This window comes from Phaseolus vulgaris, chromosome 7, assembly GCF_051622355.1.
Source record: "Phaseolus vulgaris cultivar YP4 chromosome 7, ASM5162235v1, whole genome shotgun sequence".
In the NCBI taxonomy this organism is placed as follows: Eukaryota; Viridiplantae; Streptophyta; class Magnoliopsida; order Fabales; family Fabaceae; genus Phaseolus; species Phaseolus vulgaris.
Genome location: NC_143504.1, coordinates 2,456,190 through 2,472,518, shown reverse-complemented (window position 1 = coordinate 2,472,518; position 16,329 = coordinate 2,456,190). Strand labels below are relative to the sequence as shown.

Genomic DNA, 16,329 nt, shown 5'->3' with positions numbered 1-16,329 from the left:
TTGCAAATTGAAATACACAGTTTACAATTTGATCAATGGAATTTCAAAATTGTTTCATTTTAAGAAAAAGTTGTTTCTCTTTCTAGTTATAATCTTGTGCATGATTGTCAATGTATCAACACATTTTTTAAATGAAAAATATTACGATAATTGCAAATTGAAAGACATCACTTTACAACTGTGATTTGATTAATATAATTTTAAAATAATTTTATTTTTTTTTAAAAAAGTTTCTCTTTCTGATTATAATATGGGCATGATTCCCAATGTATAAGCACTTTTTATAAATTGTTTATTCCTTTGTTTTGAGTCTTTATGATGGAAAAAGGGTTGGGGTATGAACTGTTGTTGACCTGTTTTTGGGTTGCGGATTAGGTAGGTGTGGTGGGAAAAAGGTGAAATGTGGATGGTATAAAGGACGCAATGGTTTCCTTCCCATCCCTGAACGTAATGGTTTTTCATTTGTTTGGCAGCATGAAGCAGGACAAGGAGGCCAAGTTTGATGTGATGTGGGCCCTGTAGAAAAAGAAAAAACAGTGGGAAGGGAAAACTACGTTGCTATGGAAACCTAGATTTTGTTTCACTCAAATCATGGTACACCAAAAAGTTTTTAGTTAACAGCTTCCCTACTTCTTCTCCTTCCCAAAATATACCCATTCAAATGTGCTTTTCACTATTCTTATTCACTTAAAAGTTCTTTGTTGATCATCAATGTATAAAAATACTTGGTCTAATATTGCTTGAAATTCGAAATATGTCAGATCTCAATTTGAAGTAATCTAATAATAATTTGAATCTATAAAAAAAACACGAAACCTTGCTACGCACGTCAAACCTCGACACAGACAAAACCGTGTGTCGCGATTCGCGGTCCAGCTTCCTCGCCTCTCTACCCCGTTTTTCTTCTGCCCGTTGTCTCCTTTTTTTTTTTTTTTTTTCCTTTATGCTTCTTTCTCATAAATATCTTCAATCTCTTAATTCTTTTTCTCATCTAATTCACATTCTACAACTTTATCTTGTTTGTTTTTCCTAATTGAAAGGGATGCTTTCTCATCCTACCAACTCCATTCTCATATATTAAACTCTACAAATAAAATTAATATTTTTCTATATCAAGTTGAAGCGTTTTTCAATATTTCAATTTTTTTATCGATAATAAATAAATAAAATAAAATGAGACATTTTAAAGGTGTTCTAACCCTTATACATGCACTTCAAAAATATTCAAACTCTTATTAAAAAATGTGACTAAAATTAACTTGTTTAACACCTGACCTACATATATTCTTCAGACTTTACAAACCACCAAACCAATGCTCAAAAAGGAATAGTAAGCCACATCAAAAGAAATCATCATCTACCCTAAATTTTAAATCCTAAACCCTAAATCTCAACTACTAAACACCATTCAATTTCTCCAATAATGATATCTTATTTATCTCTAATTAACCTTATTTTAATTACGAGACTTCATATAGTTGCATAAATAAAATTGATTTCATTCTAGAGGCATTTGCTCCTACTATACATGCATGCTTATCATTTTATACATCTCTTCAAAGTGAGGTCACACATGATTTTTCCTATAAGGTTAATCAAGAGCTAATGTACTTATTTAACAAGAAATATGTATTAAACAGTTCATAGCTTCTTGTGTTTTATCTTTCTCAATATTCATGTTGTGCTTAGTAATAAAAAATATATTTAAAAGAAGCATAATCCTAAATTTGAATACATAGTACAAATCATATCAATGTACTGCCAATCACGAAAATATTAATTATCAAACGATTTTTTTTTAATTTAGTGTGAAATTATATTGTACAAGCTTATTCATTAAACTCTTTCATGCATTCATATAAGCTTTCTGATATATACCTTGGCATATAATATGTGACAATAAAATATCATGCAAGTGTATTATGTCATCTCTCGATACACAAGGTTAGCGCATGATGTTATAAAAGTAATACATTTAAATATTTAATTTATTTTAATTGAATTTAGAAAACATACATAATTTAAAAAAAAATACAATTATTGCATAGTAAAAAATGTAAACTGGGCGTATGATGGTTTAAAAAAAAATTATATTAGGCACACATATAATTATATTTTGATAAATAATTGGATATGTTAACACCACCTCTTTTTCTTTTCACACCACATAACAAATTTTAATGTAATTATTGTAATATTTTTTTATATCATCTTATTACAAATAATACTTATATATTAAATATCATAAGAGATTTTTACAATTCCTTCACATAATTTTGCTTTGAGGAAATCCTATGAATTTATGAATTTAATATGAAATTAAAATTAGACTATTAACTTTCATAAAATGGGTCCATAGCTCAGTGGTAGAGCATTTGACTGCAGATCAAGAGGTCACCGGTTCGAACCCGGTTGGGCCCTTTTTTAATTAATAGTATTAGTTTAGGGTTTAGCCCTTTTTTAATTAATAGTTTTATTTGTTTGTTCTGATAAATGTAATTAGTGGGCACATCACTTATGTAAACGAAATTGTTTCTCCAAAAGTAGTATAGATCTCTAATTTTTTTTATAAAATAATACTGGATTTATATAATAAGTTTGAATTGATCAACCGACTAAAAAAATTTATAAATTAAATTAAGTCAGAATATTGTTAATTTTAATTGTACTAGAAATTTTAAATTAATCTTAGTCATAATCTTAAGGGTAGATTTAATTTATAAAGCAATAATTATATTTAATAAAATAAAAATAATATTATCTTCATAAATATATATTAATTTACATATTAGATAATTACATATAAGTTGACTAAATAGTTCTTTGACTTGTTGATATAAGTTCAATTTTAAATAAAAAATTATAATTTTTTTAAAGTATGAGTCACACTAATACAGATTTATTAATGGCTTGAATCCATTTAATAGCTCTGGCTATCTTTTAATAAAAATAAACTTCTTGATATGATTAAGTATGATACACAATTAATATAGAAAAATCATATAACCTTAGAGTGGTTTCATGTTATTTTGACATTAATGAACAAATTTCTCATTAAGATTTTTTTGTGAAACATAATATAATATAAGATGAGATATTATTGCGAAGTGGAATTGACGTGTGATGTGGGAATGGAGGTGTGAGTTTTGAAAGAATAAGAAAAGAGTTATGTTATCAATGAGAGAATTATAATTAAAACATTCAATTGGAGTCACGGACTGCTCAAATTCAATGCACAGTCTGCAACATCGTGTCCCTCCTCCCCAACTGTCTCTCACCGACATATACCTATTCTATCACTATTTCAAATCCCATCTATACCAAACCTAATCTTCTCATTCCCAATTAACACCTTATACCTCCTCTTCCAACCTTATGCCAAAAAACCTCTTTTAAGTTAATCAATAATCACATAAAATTTCAATTTAATAATCATTATACCCATCATAATTAAACTCATAGTTATCAATTTAATGATGATAATTGTTTCATAAAAAATATTGACGATATTTGAACATCTAAATGTAATAAAAAATATATGAATTATTAGCTGTTTCTTTCTCTTATATCCACTCATATATACTAAAATCTCTATCATTATTTCTTTGTATCTGATTTTGTTTTCGGCCTAATTCAATAATAAATGTTATCTTTCATTTAAATGGATCATCTGAGATTCTTGATTTATACTGATAATAATATATTTAATCATACGTATCAATCGACGACTATTTACCCACATAATCGGATTGGACCCATGATTTACACAACAACTTATTTAGACAATTATTATGTTTTGGAGTAGTTGTATGAATTTTAGAAAACAGTCTATTTTTAATTATTTGAAAGGGCTAAAATAAATGGCTGAAATAAAAAGTTTTGAAAGAAGTTAATTGTGCTTGAATGAGTTTCAAAAACATGTTGAAAACATCCTGAAAACACCTCATATGAGAAGTGGTTAAATTGTTTGATAATAAATGAATAAGCAGTGAAATTGTACGAGAAGAGCATGTGGCTAAGTGGGTAAATTAATAATATAGTAACTTGCATTAGCGGGCACTGCGGGTTTTTGTTTCACGTGGGCCACAGTGGCCCACTCTCGGATGCCCATGACATGAGACAGACAAACACCCGTTGTTTTAAGGAATACTCTCATTTTACATCAAATTTATATCAATTCATACATTTAAATCTCAACATAATTTTCATATTAATTGAAAAATAAAAAAAAATCATTATTCTTAATCACAAAACTTAAACTTTCCTTGAAGATAATTTATTTAAGAAGTGTTCCGCACTGAGAAGATTTTAATTTGACTTAATTATTATTATTATTAACTTTTTAAAGATTAAATAGTTAAAAAATAATATTATTTCAGTAAAATAGCACATCAGTGTAACGTTCTATATATTATGTATTATTTTTTATTGAAGTTTTCATAATCTTTTACAATTTCAATTCAATTTTTTATATTTATAAAATTTGTATAAAATGAAAATTTGTTGTTTAAAAATAAAAAAATTGCGTGTAAAAAATTATGAAAAAAATTACTGCAATTTATTGAATAAATGATAATTAATATAATAAAATGTTTGATTAATTTAAGAAATTGCTTAATAATTTGATTACTATAATGTATTAACAGTGAAAAATATGATGAGAATTAAAATATAGTGTAATTTTTAGAAAGAAATAATGTGTACAATTTATTAATAATGTTTTTTATTTATTTAATAAATAATCTAATAATGTGTTTGAATAATTTATTTGTTTATAATAAAATAGTAAGTAATATGAGTTGATAATTAAAAAATAAATGTAATAATATAATTTGGTGGATGATTTATTAATATGAATTAAAATTATGCAGTAAATTGTCGAATAATTTGGTTGTTTTATAAAATCATACATGATATGTTTGATTTTTTTTAAAATATAATAAAATACTAATTATTTTATATATAAACTTTTGTTATTTAAGTATCTCAATCACAAATTTCCTTATTATTTTTTTCAAATTTTTCCATTCTCATGAATTTGGTTCAAAATTGCAATATCTTAAAATACCGAGAAACACCATGCATCTCTCCCCTCAAATAACTAGCCCTCAATTCACTCCTTTCCTTTGCTTTTTTTTCTTCTCTGTTTCTCTCTCTCTCTCTCTCAAACTCACATAAACATTTTTCTCTTAATTCACAATAGTAACAAAACTCCAACTTCTCCTTTATCTTCTTTTCTTTTTTTTGTTTTCTTCACTACACCAAACACCACTTTCCTCCAGGTTTCAACAAAAGACTACTTAGCAACAAACAAGAAGAAAAACAAGAGTGTGTCTGGGAAATTGGGTTCCAAAAACGCCCAAAATTTATGTGTTTTACTCTCTTGCCATGTTGGTTGCCGGCGGCAGGAGAGTCTTCTATGCGTGTGTGATGCTGATGCTTGTGGCGTTGCATACGTGCCAGGTTCAGGGGATTCGTGTGCTCCCAGGAAATGCAGAGCCCAACGTCGAATTCAGCCATGGCAATATCAATGATAACAATAAGAAGAAGGAGGATCTGTTCAACAAGTACTTCAATGGAAGGACTCCTCTTGCTCCCACCAACACAATCCAAAAGGGCTTTGATGAAACCAAAAGAAGAGTACCAAGTTGCCCAGATCCTCTCCATAATTAACGAGTAGAATTCCCATCCAATTTTTCATCTCTGCCCTTTATTGTCTCTCTCCAGTATTAAATTTATTCTGGTTTACATATATATGTTCTTCCAAAATACCCACGTTTTTCTCATCATTTTCTATCGGGTAATGAGTGTTCTTGTTGTAGAATGTGAGGGAAAACCGGTGGTATTTTGGTATTATATTCAGATTTTTTTGTTTACCTTCATAACTTCTCATCCATGAAGTATTCAAAATGAATTATCATAATCACCAATGTTATGCTTGTATATAGAAGATGCTGAGGAATGTTAATTATAGAGTCTATTTTCGTTGGATACCTTTTCTAATCCTGTGTAGATTTTCTGTAATTTTGTTATTTACCATTTTTCTTCCTGGTGCCTGAGAAAGGGAAGCTGAAAAAACTTGCAGATATAGGCAGTAACAGAGGCAGAGATTCATGCCTTCAATCTGTAGTTATAAGCTTTGGCTATACTAATGTAAAACAATTACTTTCTCTCTTCTTCTCTCAGTGCAGAAACCAATAACACAGCTTCCTTCATTATCAAAGATAAAAGTGTTTGATGGTATATTAAAATAATCAGTCTAATAATTTGAAGGATTGAAATATTATTTTTAGGATTCCACATAGTTGTGCCTGGTAAAATATAGAAGTAGGAAAAGTTAATCGACCTTTATTGAAGTTGAGTACTTAGTGTGGGTGATGCTGCAACATGATCTGCTGCATTTGGTAAGTTTTTTTATCTTTATTTATTGTTTCTCTCACATGACTTCTTGCTTCCTTAGCAAATTTAGGATTGTTCACTTCTCTACTCTTCTCAGCTTTCTAAAAAGTTTTGTCAAAAGATCTGATTTGGAATCTGATGGGAAGGACTAACTTTCATCAGAAAATCTCACCCGTTGGTTTTCAGTGACTCAAGTTGGCTTATTCATTTGCTATCAATGCCTACTGAATAGTCTATTGTTCTGCTGCCTGCCTTATTGACAGTGTGGTCTGAAAAAGTTTACTCATATTTTATTTCAATTTAGTTTAGTTTATTATTTGGTGTGGAAAAGCTAGAATTGACCAAATATAAGCTAAAATTCACATCAACTAGATTCATTTTAAAGTGAGAAAAGTATCCTAACTTTTTGTTTTCAGAAACATGTTTGAAAGATCCATTTCAGTTTGACCATCATTAACTTTCTACAGATTTTACTGAAAAAAGTTATGTACAATCATTTTTGTTTGGTTTGACTTCTTTCTATTTTAACAACAGACATAAATTGTTTGTACAAATTAAAATAATTAAACTCTGTGTGTCTATAATAACTATGCTTGTAATATGATGCATGAATATAATCATCTATAAGCATAAGAAATTCATCACAGTTAATATGAGAGCAAATAATTTTAGTATTATCTAGTATGTCAAACAGTTCAATCCCCTTAAATTGCTCTGTTTCATGTTCAAATTTTAATTATATACTCATATTAAATACTAAAATAATAATTGTTGTGGTGTATAATTATTTTAGTAGACTGAAAGAAGAATTTTTTAAAGAATAAGGAGTTTTTTTGTTTTAAAACATAATATATTATTAATTTATCATAATTATAATAATTTATTTCTATGAATTTACATATCGATGAAACTGATACACGAGACAAATTGATCGAAAATGATTATTCATTTTTATCTTTTTGTAATTTTTGTAAGTTTAGTTACATGTACATTGTGGACTTAAATTTGTAGCTTTCTGTGTAAGCTTAAAATATTTTGAAAACATGCATGCTGGTGTATCTTTTGCAAATAAGCAGACATGAGATTGGATCACATAGAAAACTCTTAAAAAGAACTCAGATGTAGAGAAATTTGAAGAAGAACAGAAAGGAAAAAATAACCTAACTAATCTTGGTTGTTGCAGAGATATCACTACTATGTACAAACAAATACAGAACAGTTTTGAATTATGAGAAGTACTCAAACTAAGTAAATTATTGTTGGCAAAGCATCTTTTTTTGCTTGAATTATTGGTGGTGGTACACATTGTGAGGACAATATTATATTAATAGACTTCTCACTAATTTGCTAACATGATTAAACAATTTAATCAATGCGGCAATCTTGTCGAACTAGGAAAATGACAGCGTGAACAAAATTATAAACAAAACATAAACGCAAAGGTTTGACAACTGAATTTCATTAGTGTGAAGAAGAGAAAAACAGCAAAGACAGCAAAGGTTACCATAATAATATTAAATTAACTCCTTTTCTTATAGAAAGGGAATTTTCAAAACGTGGTGTTCTTGGAATGATAATACAGTATATATTTTTTTAGCTGAAAGATTGCTTTGCAGCTTTCAAATTGCTTTTAATGGCTTTATAGACTTTAGTTCTAATTTTTCTGCTTTAGATTGTTGTTCTATTTCTTCTGCTGTGTAGGTTATTAATGATATTGATAGCACTTAAATTTAAGATACACAATTAATTGTTTTCATTTATGTGATTTGAGGTATATGCAAGATTGATAAATTTCCAAAATGTTTGAAAATTTGATTTTGAAAACCTTACCATAGTAAAGGTTAAGATGACTTATAATCCCTCTATAGGTGTAATGAACAATAATATTGATGAGCTGGTTGTTTTAAAGCATTTTAATATATATGCTTCTTCTTCTTAAATTTTTATAATGGTTTAGAAACTACCCCCACATGATTATGTTAAAAGGAATGTGGATATGACATTTAATGGGAATATCAAGTTTACACAATGTGTAAAGGGAACTGAATATTTGATTTCTGTTAGTATCTAGATAAAAATTATGAGTATTATGCTTGCTATACAATTATTAAGTAATTTGGGATTGTTCTTCTTTAGGTTTGAAAGTATTCCGTGTTAATGCTTTGAAGAAAGATGAAATTGTAGTTTAATTAGGAGTGATTTTTTAAATTTTAAAATCTCTTAATAATTTTAGAAAAGGTAAAAAATGTGTTAATAATAGACTAACAAATTTAGGGTATATTTGAAACAAGAGTTTGTTTCATCTTTAAAATATACCTACTTGTCCAAAGCTATTTTTTTTTAAATAATTGTTGTTATCAATAGAGAGAAGCATATGATTGTTGAAGTATAATGTTGTAGCATACTTGTGATATTGATATCTTGAAAATAAACCATTTCTACAAAATTTGCCACAAGGTTTTTCTTAAGAGAGAAACAATTTCCGTTAAAATTAATTTGTATATTAATTAAAAAATACAATAATTATATGATCTTTTTATAAATCAGCTTGTAAACAATAATTTTAATTGTTTTAGAATGAACTTATATGAACTTTTTTTTATAAGTTAGCTTGTAAGAAAATAATTTTAATTCAACAGAATGAACTTATGAAAAAAAACTATTTTAAACAATCTTATGAATGAAAATTCATCTTCATTACTTATATTCAAGTATATGAATAGTGGATGCAAGTTATATCATACATCATATATGTACAGTGAAAGGTTAAAACTACAATACATTTGAAAAGGCATGTAACTGTATAAAATGTTTCTTTCACTGTTCATTAGGTTACATCCCTATATACATGCAACATATCAAGTAAGAGATCTCATCCCCGGAAATAAGAGTAATTGTTTTTTGAAGTGGTTGCATAATTATTAAATATTTTGAACTCCTAGCTTATGATTATATAAACCAAATTTAAAGCTTAATTAGGTGAAGTTTAATCCTTGGAAAGTAATGTATCTTTAGAAGAGTTGGTTTGTATTTTCTTATGATAACTTTTGTGTCTCATTCTAAGAAAAGTGTGTGAAGACAGCCACGCACTATTGAAAAGGGCAACACAGAGATAAAAAAAAAAAAGTGTAATGTGGTTGAATTCAAGGGAATTGATTAGTTTTTGTTGTTTTTATAGGGTGAGGTTTTGATTTATGTGTTGGTGGCATGTTGCAAAACCCAAAGAAGAGAAGAAAGGGTAAATTGGTGGTGATGAGAGGGACTAGAGGAAGAAAGTGAGAATTAGAGGAAGAAAGTGAGAATGGCAGAGACATTGATGAAGGAAAGCGCTACGTATTATGCGGCGAAGAAGAGGTTTTAATAAAAGTTGTCAGTGATTTGTAGTCTGCTCCTTTGTCACGTAGCATTTTGGATTTGGAATCAACTTTCACTCTCATTCACCCTTCTGCTTGTGAAGACAATTTTAGGTTTAGCCCTTCGATGCATTTTAATTTGCGCAGTGTCTTCGTGACCAATTCTCATCTTCTTCTATTTATTGGCTTTCTTCCTCATTGCTCTCTTACTCATTATTATTATTACACCAATATTCCTTGCCAAATACTACATACACCCTTCATTCAATTCAATGTTCCTGTTGCTGGGTGGGGTATACCTCGGTTATGCTGATCATCTATAGCTAATCGACAATAACTCGTGATCATTGTGGAATTGGGGATCCCAAAGACACACTTATTAAGCTCATTCTCAAATGTCATGGCCTAAACCATTCATCCTTATGCCATTCTTATGTTTATTCTGTTGTTCAGATGTTATTGTTGTGGTCACTTTGCTCAAATATGAATGTTGTTGTTTGGTCTAAAATGTGCTATGCCTTTTCCATGCACCAAGTCCTTCACTTAAGACAGAGGGCACCACTATATTACTAACTATTTTTAAGACACTTATGGTAGAAAAAACAATCAAATTTCTACTTTTAATTATATGTATTGCCAACCTGTACAGACATATTTATTCATAGCACTGTATATGCACTTAACTAAGATAACTGCAAGATGAGATATGAATCTCTGTTACTGTTATGGAATTAGTTGAAAGATAGGGCAACTTTAATTTCACTACTTTTTAAGAATATCTTAGATGAAAGGGAATAAAAGGAAAAGAAATTTAGATGATGGCTACACCTTGAAAAACAACTATGAGTTGGTTCCACAAAATTCGATGTGATTTTGGTGCATGGAGAAAGAGGAAAAGAGAATTAGAACATACCATCCTATAAGGGTATTAGAAGCCACATGATTTAACCTACTCCCATCTCATTCTACTAGCTTCTCATTCAATAAGATTCCTCACATAAAAAACAAAGAGTTGCACTCTTTGTGAGTATAACATCATCTTGTTTAGATCAGAATGTGTAAAGGTTCTACGGCCTCTGGATATACAGAGTCCAACCAATAATTTATACAAGATTTCCCACTACAGAAAACACTTTGTTAGTTATTACTATCCGTTTGACTTCTTTAAGTGAGATAAAGTACTTAACACGAGAAGTCCACATCTTTGAAATTGTATATAGAGGGAAAAGTTGTGACAGAAAGCAATTGTTGCAAGCCATGATTCAGATCACGCACTGAGTTCCCTATGAAGTAGGAAATAGTGACAATAATTACTGTGAAAAGTGTATGTTTTAATAGTTTTTAGATTGGACTAATTTTATATTTGACTTCATAAGAAAATAAGAAATGTTCTTGAAAACTAAAATTGCCTTACGGTGCATAATTGATGTTGGGATCATGGGAAGAAAAATATGGCAGACAGTATAAAATAATGGTTGCTTCTTCCTGAACCTCATACATTTTTTTTCCCATACTAAATATTAAAAAAAAACTTTTATCACAAAAAAATAAATTTATCTTTAAAATCTCACACCTTTTTCACCTTTTTCTCTTCCATTTTATCTCACCCTACTACTTCCAAGGTATTCTAGATTACATCATCATTTGAAAGTTTTTTTTATTTGAAAGTAGCTTATGAATTATGTAATCCAGATATAGTTCGGATTACATAATCCGAAAGTTAATCTCATATTAAGAAAAGATTTTCAGATTATATAATCCGTAAATTAATCACAATTATAAAAAAAAACTTATGAATTACATAGTTTGAAAACTAATCACGAATATAGAAAAATACTTTTGGACTATATAATTCAGAATATAAACTACGCTTTAATTTTTTATCGATAGATATTTTTAGAATAAAAAATTTATGGAATGACACAACAACGTATAACGTATGGAGGTGCAGGAAGAAGCAGCCCAATATAAGCTGGGATCTTGTATAGCCTACCCATAATCCATAGAGAGACGCTAGCTGGAGTGAAAGGATATTAGGCCCAGTAGTTAAAGAAATGGAAGCCCAATTTAGACTGGGTCATCATCTCAGGATTTTGGAGGATGAGTCACAAAGTGATGGAGAAAGAGAAGGGACAACAGAAGAAATTGGCTACAGCCCACACAAAATAAATAGTATATTAGTTGAAGGTATCTTACTGAATATTTAGGAGAGTCCATGAAACAAAGTTGGAGTTGGAACTCACTCTTGGCTTTTGTTGCCAATCAACCTATAGCAATAAAACTCATTATTAATTTTGGTTGTTGCTATTTTTCTTTTCGTCTTTTATTATATTTTTTAAGCTATATTCAACTTTGTTCACTAGACTCAATGCAAAGCTCATTTTTTCTCTAATTGTCAACAATAATATAACTCATATTTGTGTCAACAATAATATAACTCATATTTGTGTGTTCATATCATTTTAAACAAGAAGAAGTTACACAACATTTCATACAGTGGCTGGAAAAGACAATTCCTGTGGCTATGCAGAGGTTTTGCGAAGCACAACAGAATATCAAAACCTGATTCATTGAAGAAACATCCATCAGAGATGTCTTTTAAGTGTTATGGTCAAATGATACAAGACAGTTGAGTAATGAACTATGCAAAAGTTATAATGTTGCTGACAAAATCTTCATGATACAAATGTTGTTACGACAGTCAAAGTTTCTTTACATGTCTTGGTTTTCTTCTTGCTTTGGAAGAAAAACAAGACTAAAACTTAGAGATACAAACACTAATGAAGACAAAATTGTGACTTACTTTGAATATCTCAATTATATAGTAAAACTCAATTTTTTTGGAGCATGATTATGATGACATCCACTACAATAAAGTTTTATATGACTAGAAACAAGTTTATTGAGTTTTCATGCAGAGTTGGTCTTTAATCTGGTTTGGACCGTAGCAGGTGCTCATAGTTGTCCAAAATAGATCCTAACTAATACATCAATATAAGAAATATCCCTCACACGGATATAACATATAAGTGGTCCTTCTTTTTTTCTACACTTGCATATTGAGAACGCTTGTCTAAGCTATTATGCTAACGAAGTTTTGTATGATATTTAGTTTGATGCATATTTAATTTTGTATGATATTTGTTTGGTCTAACGTAGGAGAAGATATTTTTAGTAACACTTTTGTTTTTGTAATAACATGTCATATAGAAATGTTTTTATACAATTTAAACTTTTTTTTGCTGTTATTAAGTTTTAATTTAAGGGAGTGGATTTTTTTTTATATAGATTGGACTACCTCTATACTCTCATTAAAATTATTTACTACCATAAAAGAAATACACAGACACCTCATATAACTTTGTTTAAAAATTTGTACCATTAATTCGACTCAGAACGAAGCTGATTTTAGTTCCTTTTTCCTACTTTTTTTATTATTGTTTATATTATCGCCTGTCCAATAACAAGTGAATATATCATTCATCATATATTTGTCTGTAGCATCCTTCTGTCATTCTACTAGGTACGTAAGTGACAAAACTGTCAATTATAGAATATATATTTTTTCTAAGATATTTAATTATTTTTCCAGTAAAAGATGGATACACAAAGTGGTAAATGTAAATTTAGCGACGCTATTTCAAATATTTATCAGTTTTATAGAACAACATGAATAATTATAACATCAGTTTTGATTCCTGTCTTATACATTTTTTTATATGAAATTGTAATTTATTGCATGTTTTTACTTTAAAACAGTATTTCAGGTTTTCATAATTACATGATTCATACTAAGTGACAAAATAGGTTGTTTAGTTAATTTTCAATAATTAAAGTTGGATCGGTCCAATCGATCTAATTGATTTAACTTGAAAATCATATCAATGATTCCAGTCTTGACATTTGATCGAATTTACAAAAACGTTGTTAGTTTCCAATTTTACTCATATAGATTTAACAACTAAGTTTGTGTATAAAAAAAGTAAATAATTTGAAATTATGTCGTAATATATATATATATATATATATATATATATATATGTGATTATAATATCTCGAGACCCAGATATTATGAACCTTCCCAGATAAAAAGATATTTTAAAAGTTGAAAATATGTTTACGGTTATAAAGTTCACACATGAAGAACTCCATGAGAAACATTGTACAACATCGTAATTTCTAATTTTACTTTTGATTTCATCATCCTGATATTTGTGCAATTAAAAGTGAACTAAAACTGTAGTAGGGATAACTAATATAGAGTTTGGAGAACTCCATGAGAAACATTGTTACAGTAGTTATTGAGAAGACGTGATTAGAAATTTGGAGCATTCATTAACTTAACAAAATTGCTATATACAAAGAAATGAGAAAATAAGATGAAAAGGATTATGATGCAGTAAGAAAAAATATAATATTTAGGAAAGAAATAGTTACAAAAGTTTAGTGATTTAGCAAAGGAAATGTTGGTGGTGCAAAGGAAGCCCTCTTGACGAACCTCCCCTTCATTCTGGGTCTCTTCTCTGCATTCAATTTCCTAACCTCGTACCTTATTTTCTTAGAGAACAACCTTGTTCTTCGCTTTTCTCTGTACCTTGACACTCTCGCTTCTCTGCCGCCGTCATTTATCATTGGATGAATCCCAAATCCACCCACTTCACCATAAGGATCATCCATTCCCGTCCCACAACTTTCCTGTTAAATTAAACAACACAACACTTCATTAGTCACACGAAGACCAAAGCATCACCTACAAATTCTACGTTCAATTTCATCTTTCATAATTCTTACTACATTCAATGAGTCCCAAATCTAACAGTTGGTGGGAATTTAAGAAAAAGGAGAGAATAAATAAAGGAGAACAAACCATGCAATGGTGCCAGCACTCGTCGGGGTCCAAGTTTGGTTTGTGAGGAGTGGTCCAGGGAGACTTTTGGCTAGCCCAGGCGGTAATCACGGACTCGTAATCAAGCTGCAACGATATCTTCTTCTTTTTCATCATTTCTTCTTCCTTCTCCTCCTCCTTGCCAAATTCCAAATCACAAACATTCTCCTTAACCTCTTCACACGTCTCATAATCAAAGCTCAACTCAAATGATACATCTCTTCCCACCATCTCCATCTCCATCTCCATCTCAGGGCTCTCTTCTTCCACCTTCACCTTCCCACTACCCTCCGAACACTCCTCCTCCTTCGCATCAATGAGTCCCAAATCCTCCATCCCCACGCACTCGTTTTCAAGCCCCCTACCCAATAAACTCTCAACATCAGCAGCAAACTCGGCAAGTTCTGCATCCGAAGGAAGCATCCCATGCAAGTTTTCCATCTCATTATTACCGTGATAAAAAAAATTGCTCTGCACCCCTTTGTTTTCACCCTCGGCCACAGCAGCTGCCACTCCTTGATCAGTTGAAGTCACCGAAGAAGGAGAAGAACTATTAGTCCCACATAGCTCAGCAAGAAAAGGGTCGAATATGGGAACCCTATAAAGAAGCTGCTCCTCGTTCTCTTCATTGGAGTTCACCTCTTCCGACCCCACTTCAGGCACCAGATGGAAGGGGTTGCTGCTACGAGAGTGTTTCCCGTGTCTGGGCGTTCGAGCTTTCTTAGTGTGCCACGTGGGAGGTTGTTGTTGTTGTTGTTCGTCGGTGGACTTGTACGACGCCGTTTTCAAGCGGACTCGTTCGTGTCTGCGAGCCAAGGGATTGGCGGAGTGAACCGAAGAGTCACAAGCTTGGCAGAGAAAAGCATCGTCGGCAGCACAGTACCAACGCGCCCGTTTCGTTATACAGCTATCGCATGCTCTTGCCGTTTTGCCCCCAACAGCGATTGCGGCGTTCTTAGCTGTACTCATCACACCCGAACAAAATTTCAAAACCAATACCAAAAAGGGAGTTACAGTGTTGGTTTGGTAACAGGGGAGGGAATACAATGATTATTATTTTGATGAAAAAGGGGGTTGTGAGTGTGTAAGGTGACCCACAGGAAGCGCTTTTGCAGTCCATTTAACGGGGAGATATTGTTTGGGTATGCACTTTTGGACCTTGAACACTGAAAGGAGTGAACTTTGGGCTCCACAATGGAAGTCTTATCTGGTTTTTGATTGGTGGAACCTGAAAAGTTCATCCTATTCTCTGCTTTCTTATTGGGTGGATTTCTAATCAGAGCGATTTCGCGTGGTCACCCACTTGTCCTGTGGATGAGCATGGGCTTTTTAATCCCATATCAGAAAGAAAAAGAGTTAATCTACACCCTCTTGCTAGAAATATCTGAGTGAGATAGTTTTGGTGGTTTCTGTTGCTTCAGCCTCACAGCTACGTAAGAGGGTAAGACTTTTGTTCTGTGGTCCCCTTGATCCATTTCTCTTTCTTCCCCATTCACTTTTCTGGTTCCTTACCTTTTTCTTATATCTATTGGGTTCAGTGTGAGAGTGTAGCGAATGGAGCCCTGCCAGCTAATTCTACACCCAACTTCAATTTGTCCAAGTCATAAGACTTGGGTAGAGTCACATCTATCATAGTTTTTATCTTGAAATAACCACAGATATGAGGCATCCTAGTAGATCAGGTTATTAGGT

The 16,329-nt window shown here is 30.8% G+C and overlaps 1 protein-coding gene and 1 non-coding gene across 2 annotated transcripts; one reads left to right on the top strand and one right to left on the bottom strand.

Moving 5' to 3' along the window:
• Window positions 1–2,349: 2,349 nt before the first annotated feature.
• On the top strand, window positions 2,350–2,421 carry TRNAC-GCA (transfer RNA cysteine (anticodon GCA)). Its single transcript has one exon. It is a non-coding gene; the product is annotated as a tRNA-Cys (tRNA).
• Window positions 2,422–14,064: 11,643 nt separating this feature from the next.
• Window positions 14,065–15,761, bottom strand: LOC137828821 (zinc finger protein CONSTANS-LIKE 16). The gene is made up of 2 exons (XM_068635543.2): window positions 14,620–15,761; window positions 14,065–14,447 (listed from the first exon to the last, which is right to left on the bottom strand). Exons 1-2 carry the CDS (start codon window positions 15,604–15,606, stop codon window positions 14,196–14,198), a joined length of 1,239 nt encoding a protein of 412 aa, XP_068491644.2. The 5' UTR covers window positions 15,607–15,761; the 3' UTR covers window positions 14,065–14,195.
• Window positions 15,762–16,329: the final 568 nt, after the last annotated feature.

Excerpts from the sequence above, each read along its gene's own strand:
- LOC137828821 (XM_068635543.2), bottom strand. The coding sequence starts at position 15,606 with ATGAGTACAGCTAAGAACGCCGCAATCGCTGTTGGGGGCAAAACGGCA. Across the intron at positions 14,448-14,619 it reads AGTGCTGGCACCATTGCATG|GAAAGTTGTGGGACGGGAAT; the intron begins GTTTGTTCTCCT and ends TTAATTTAACAG.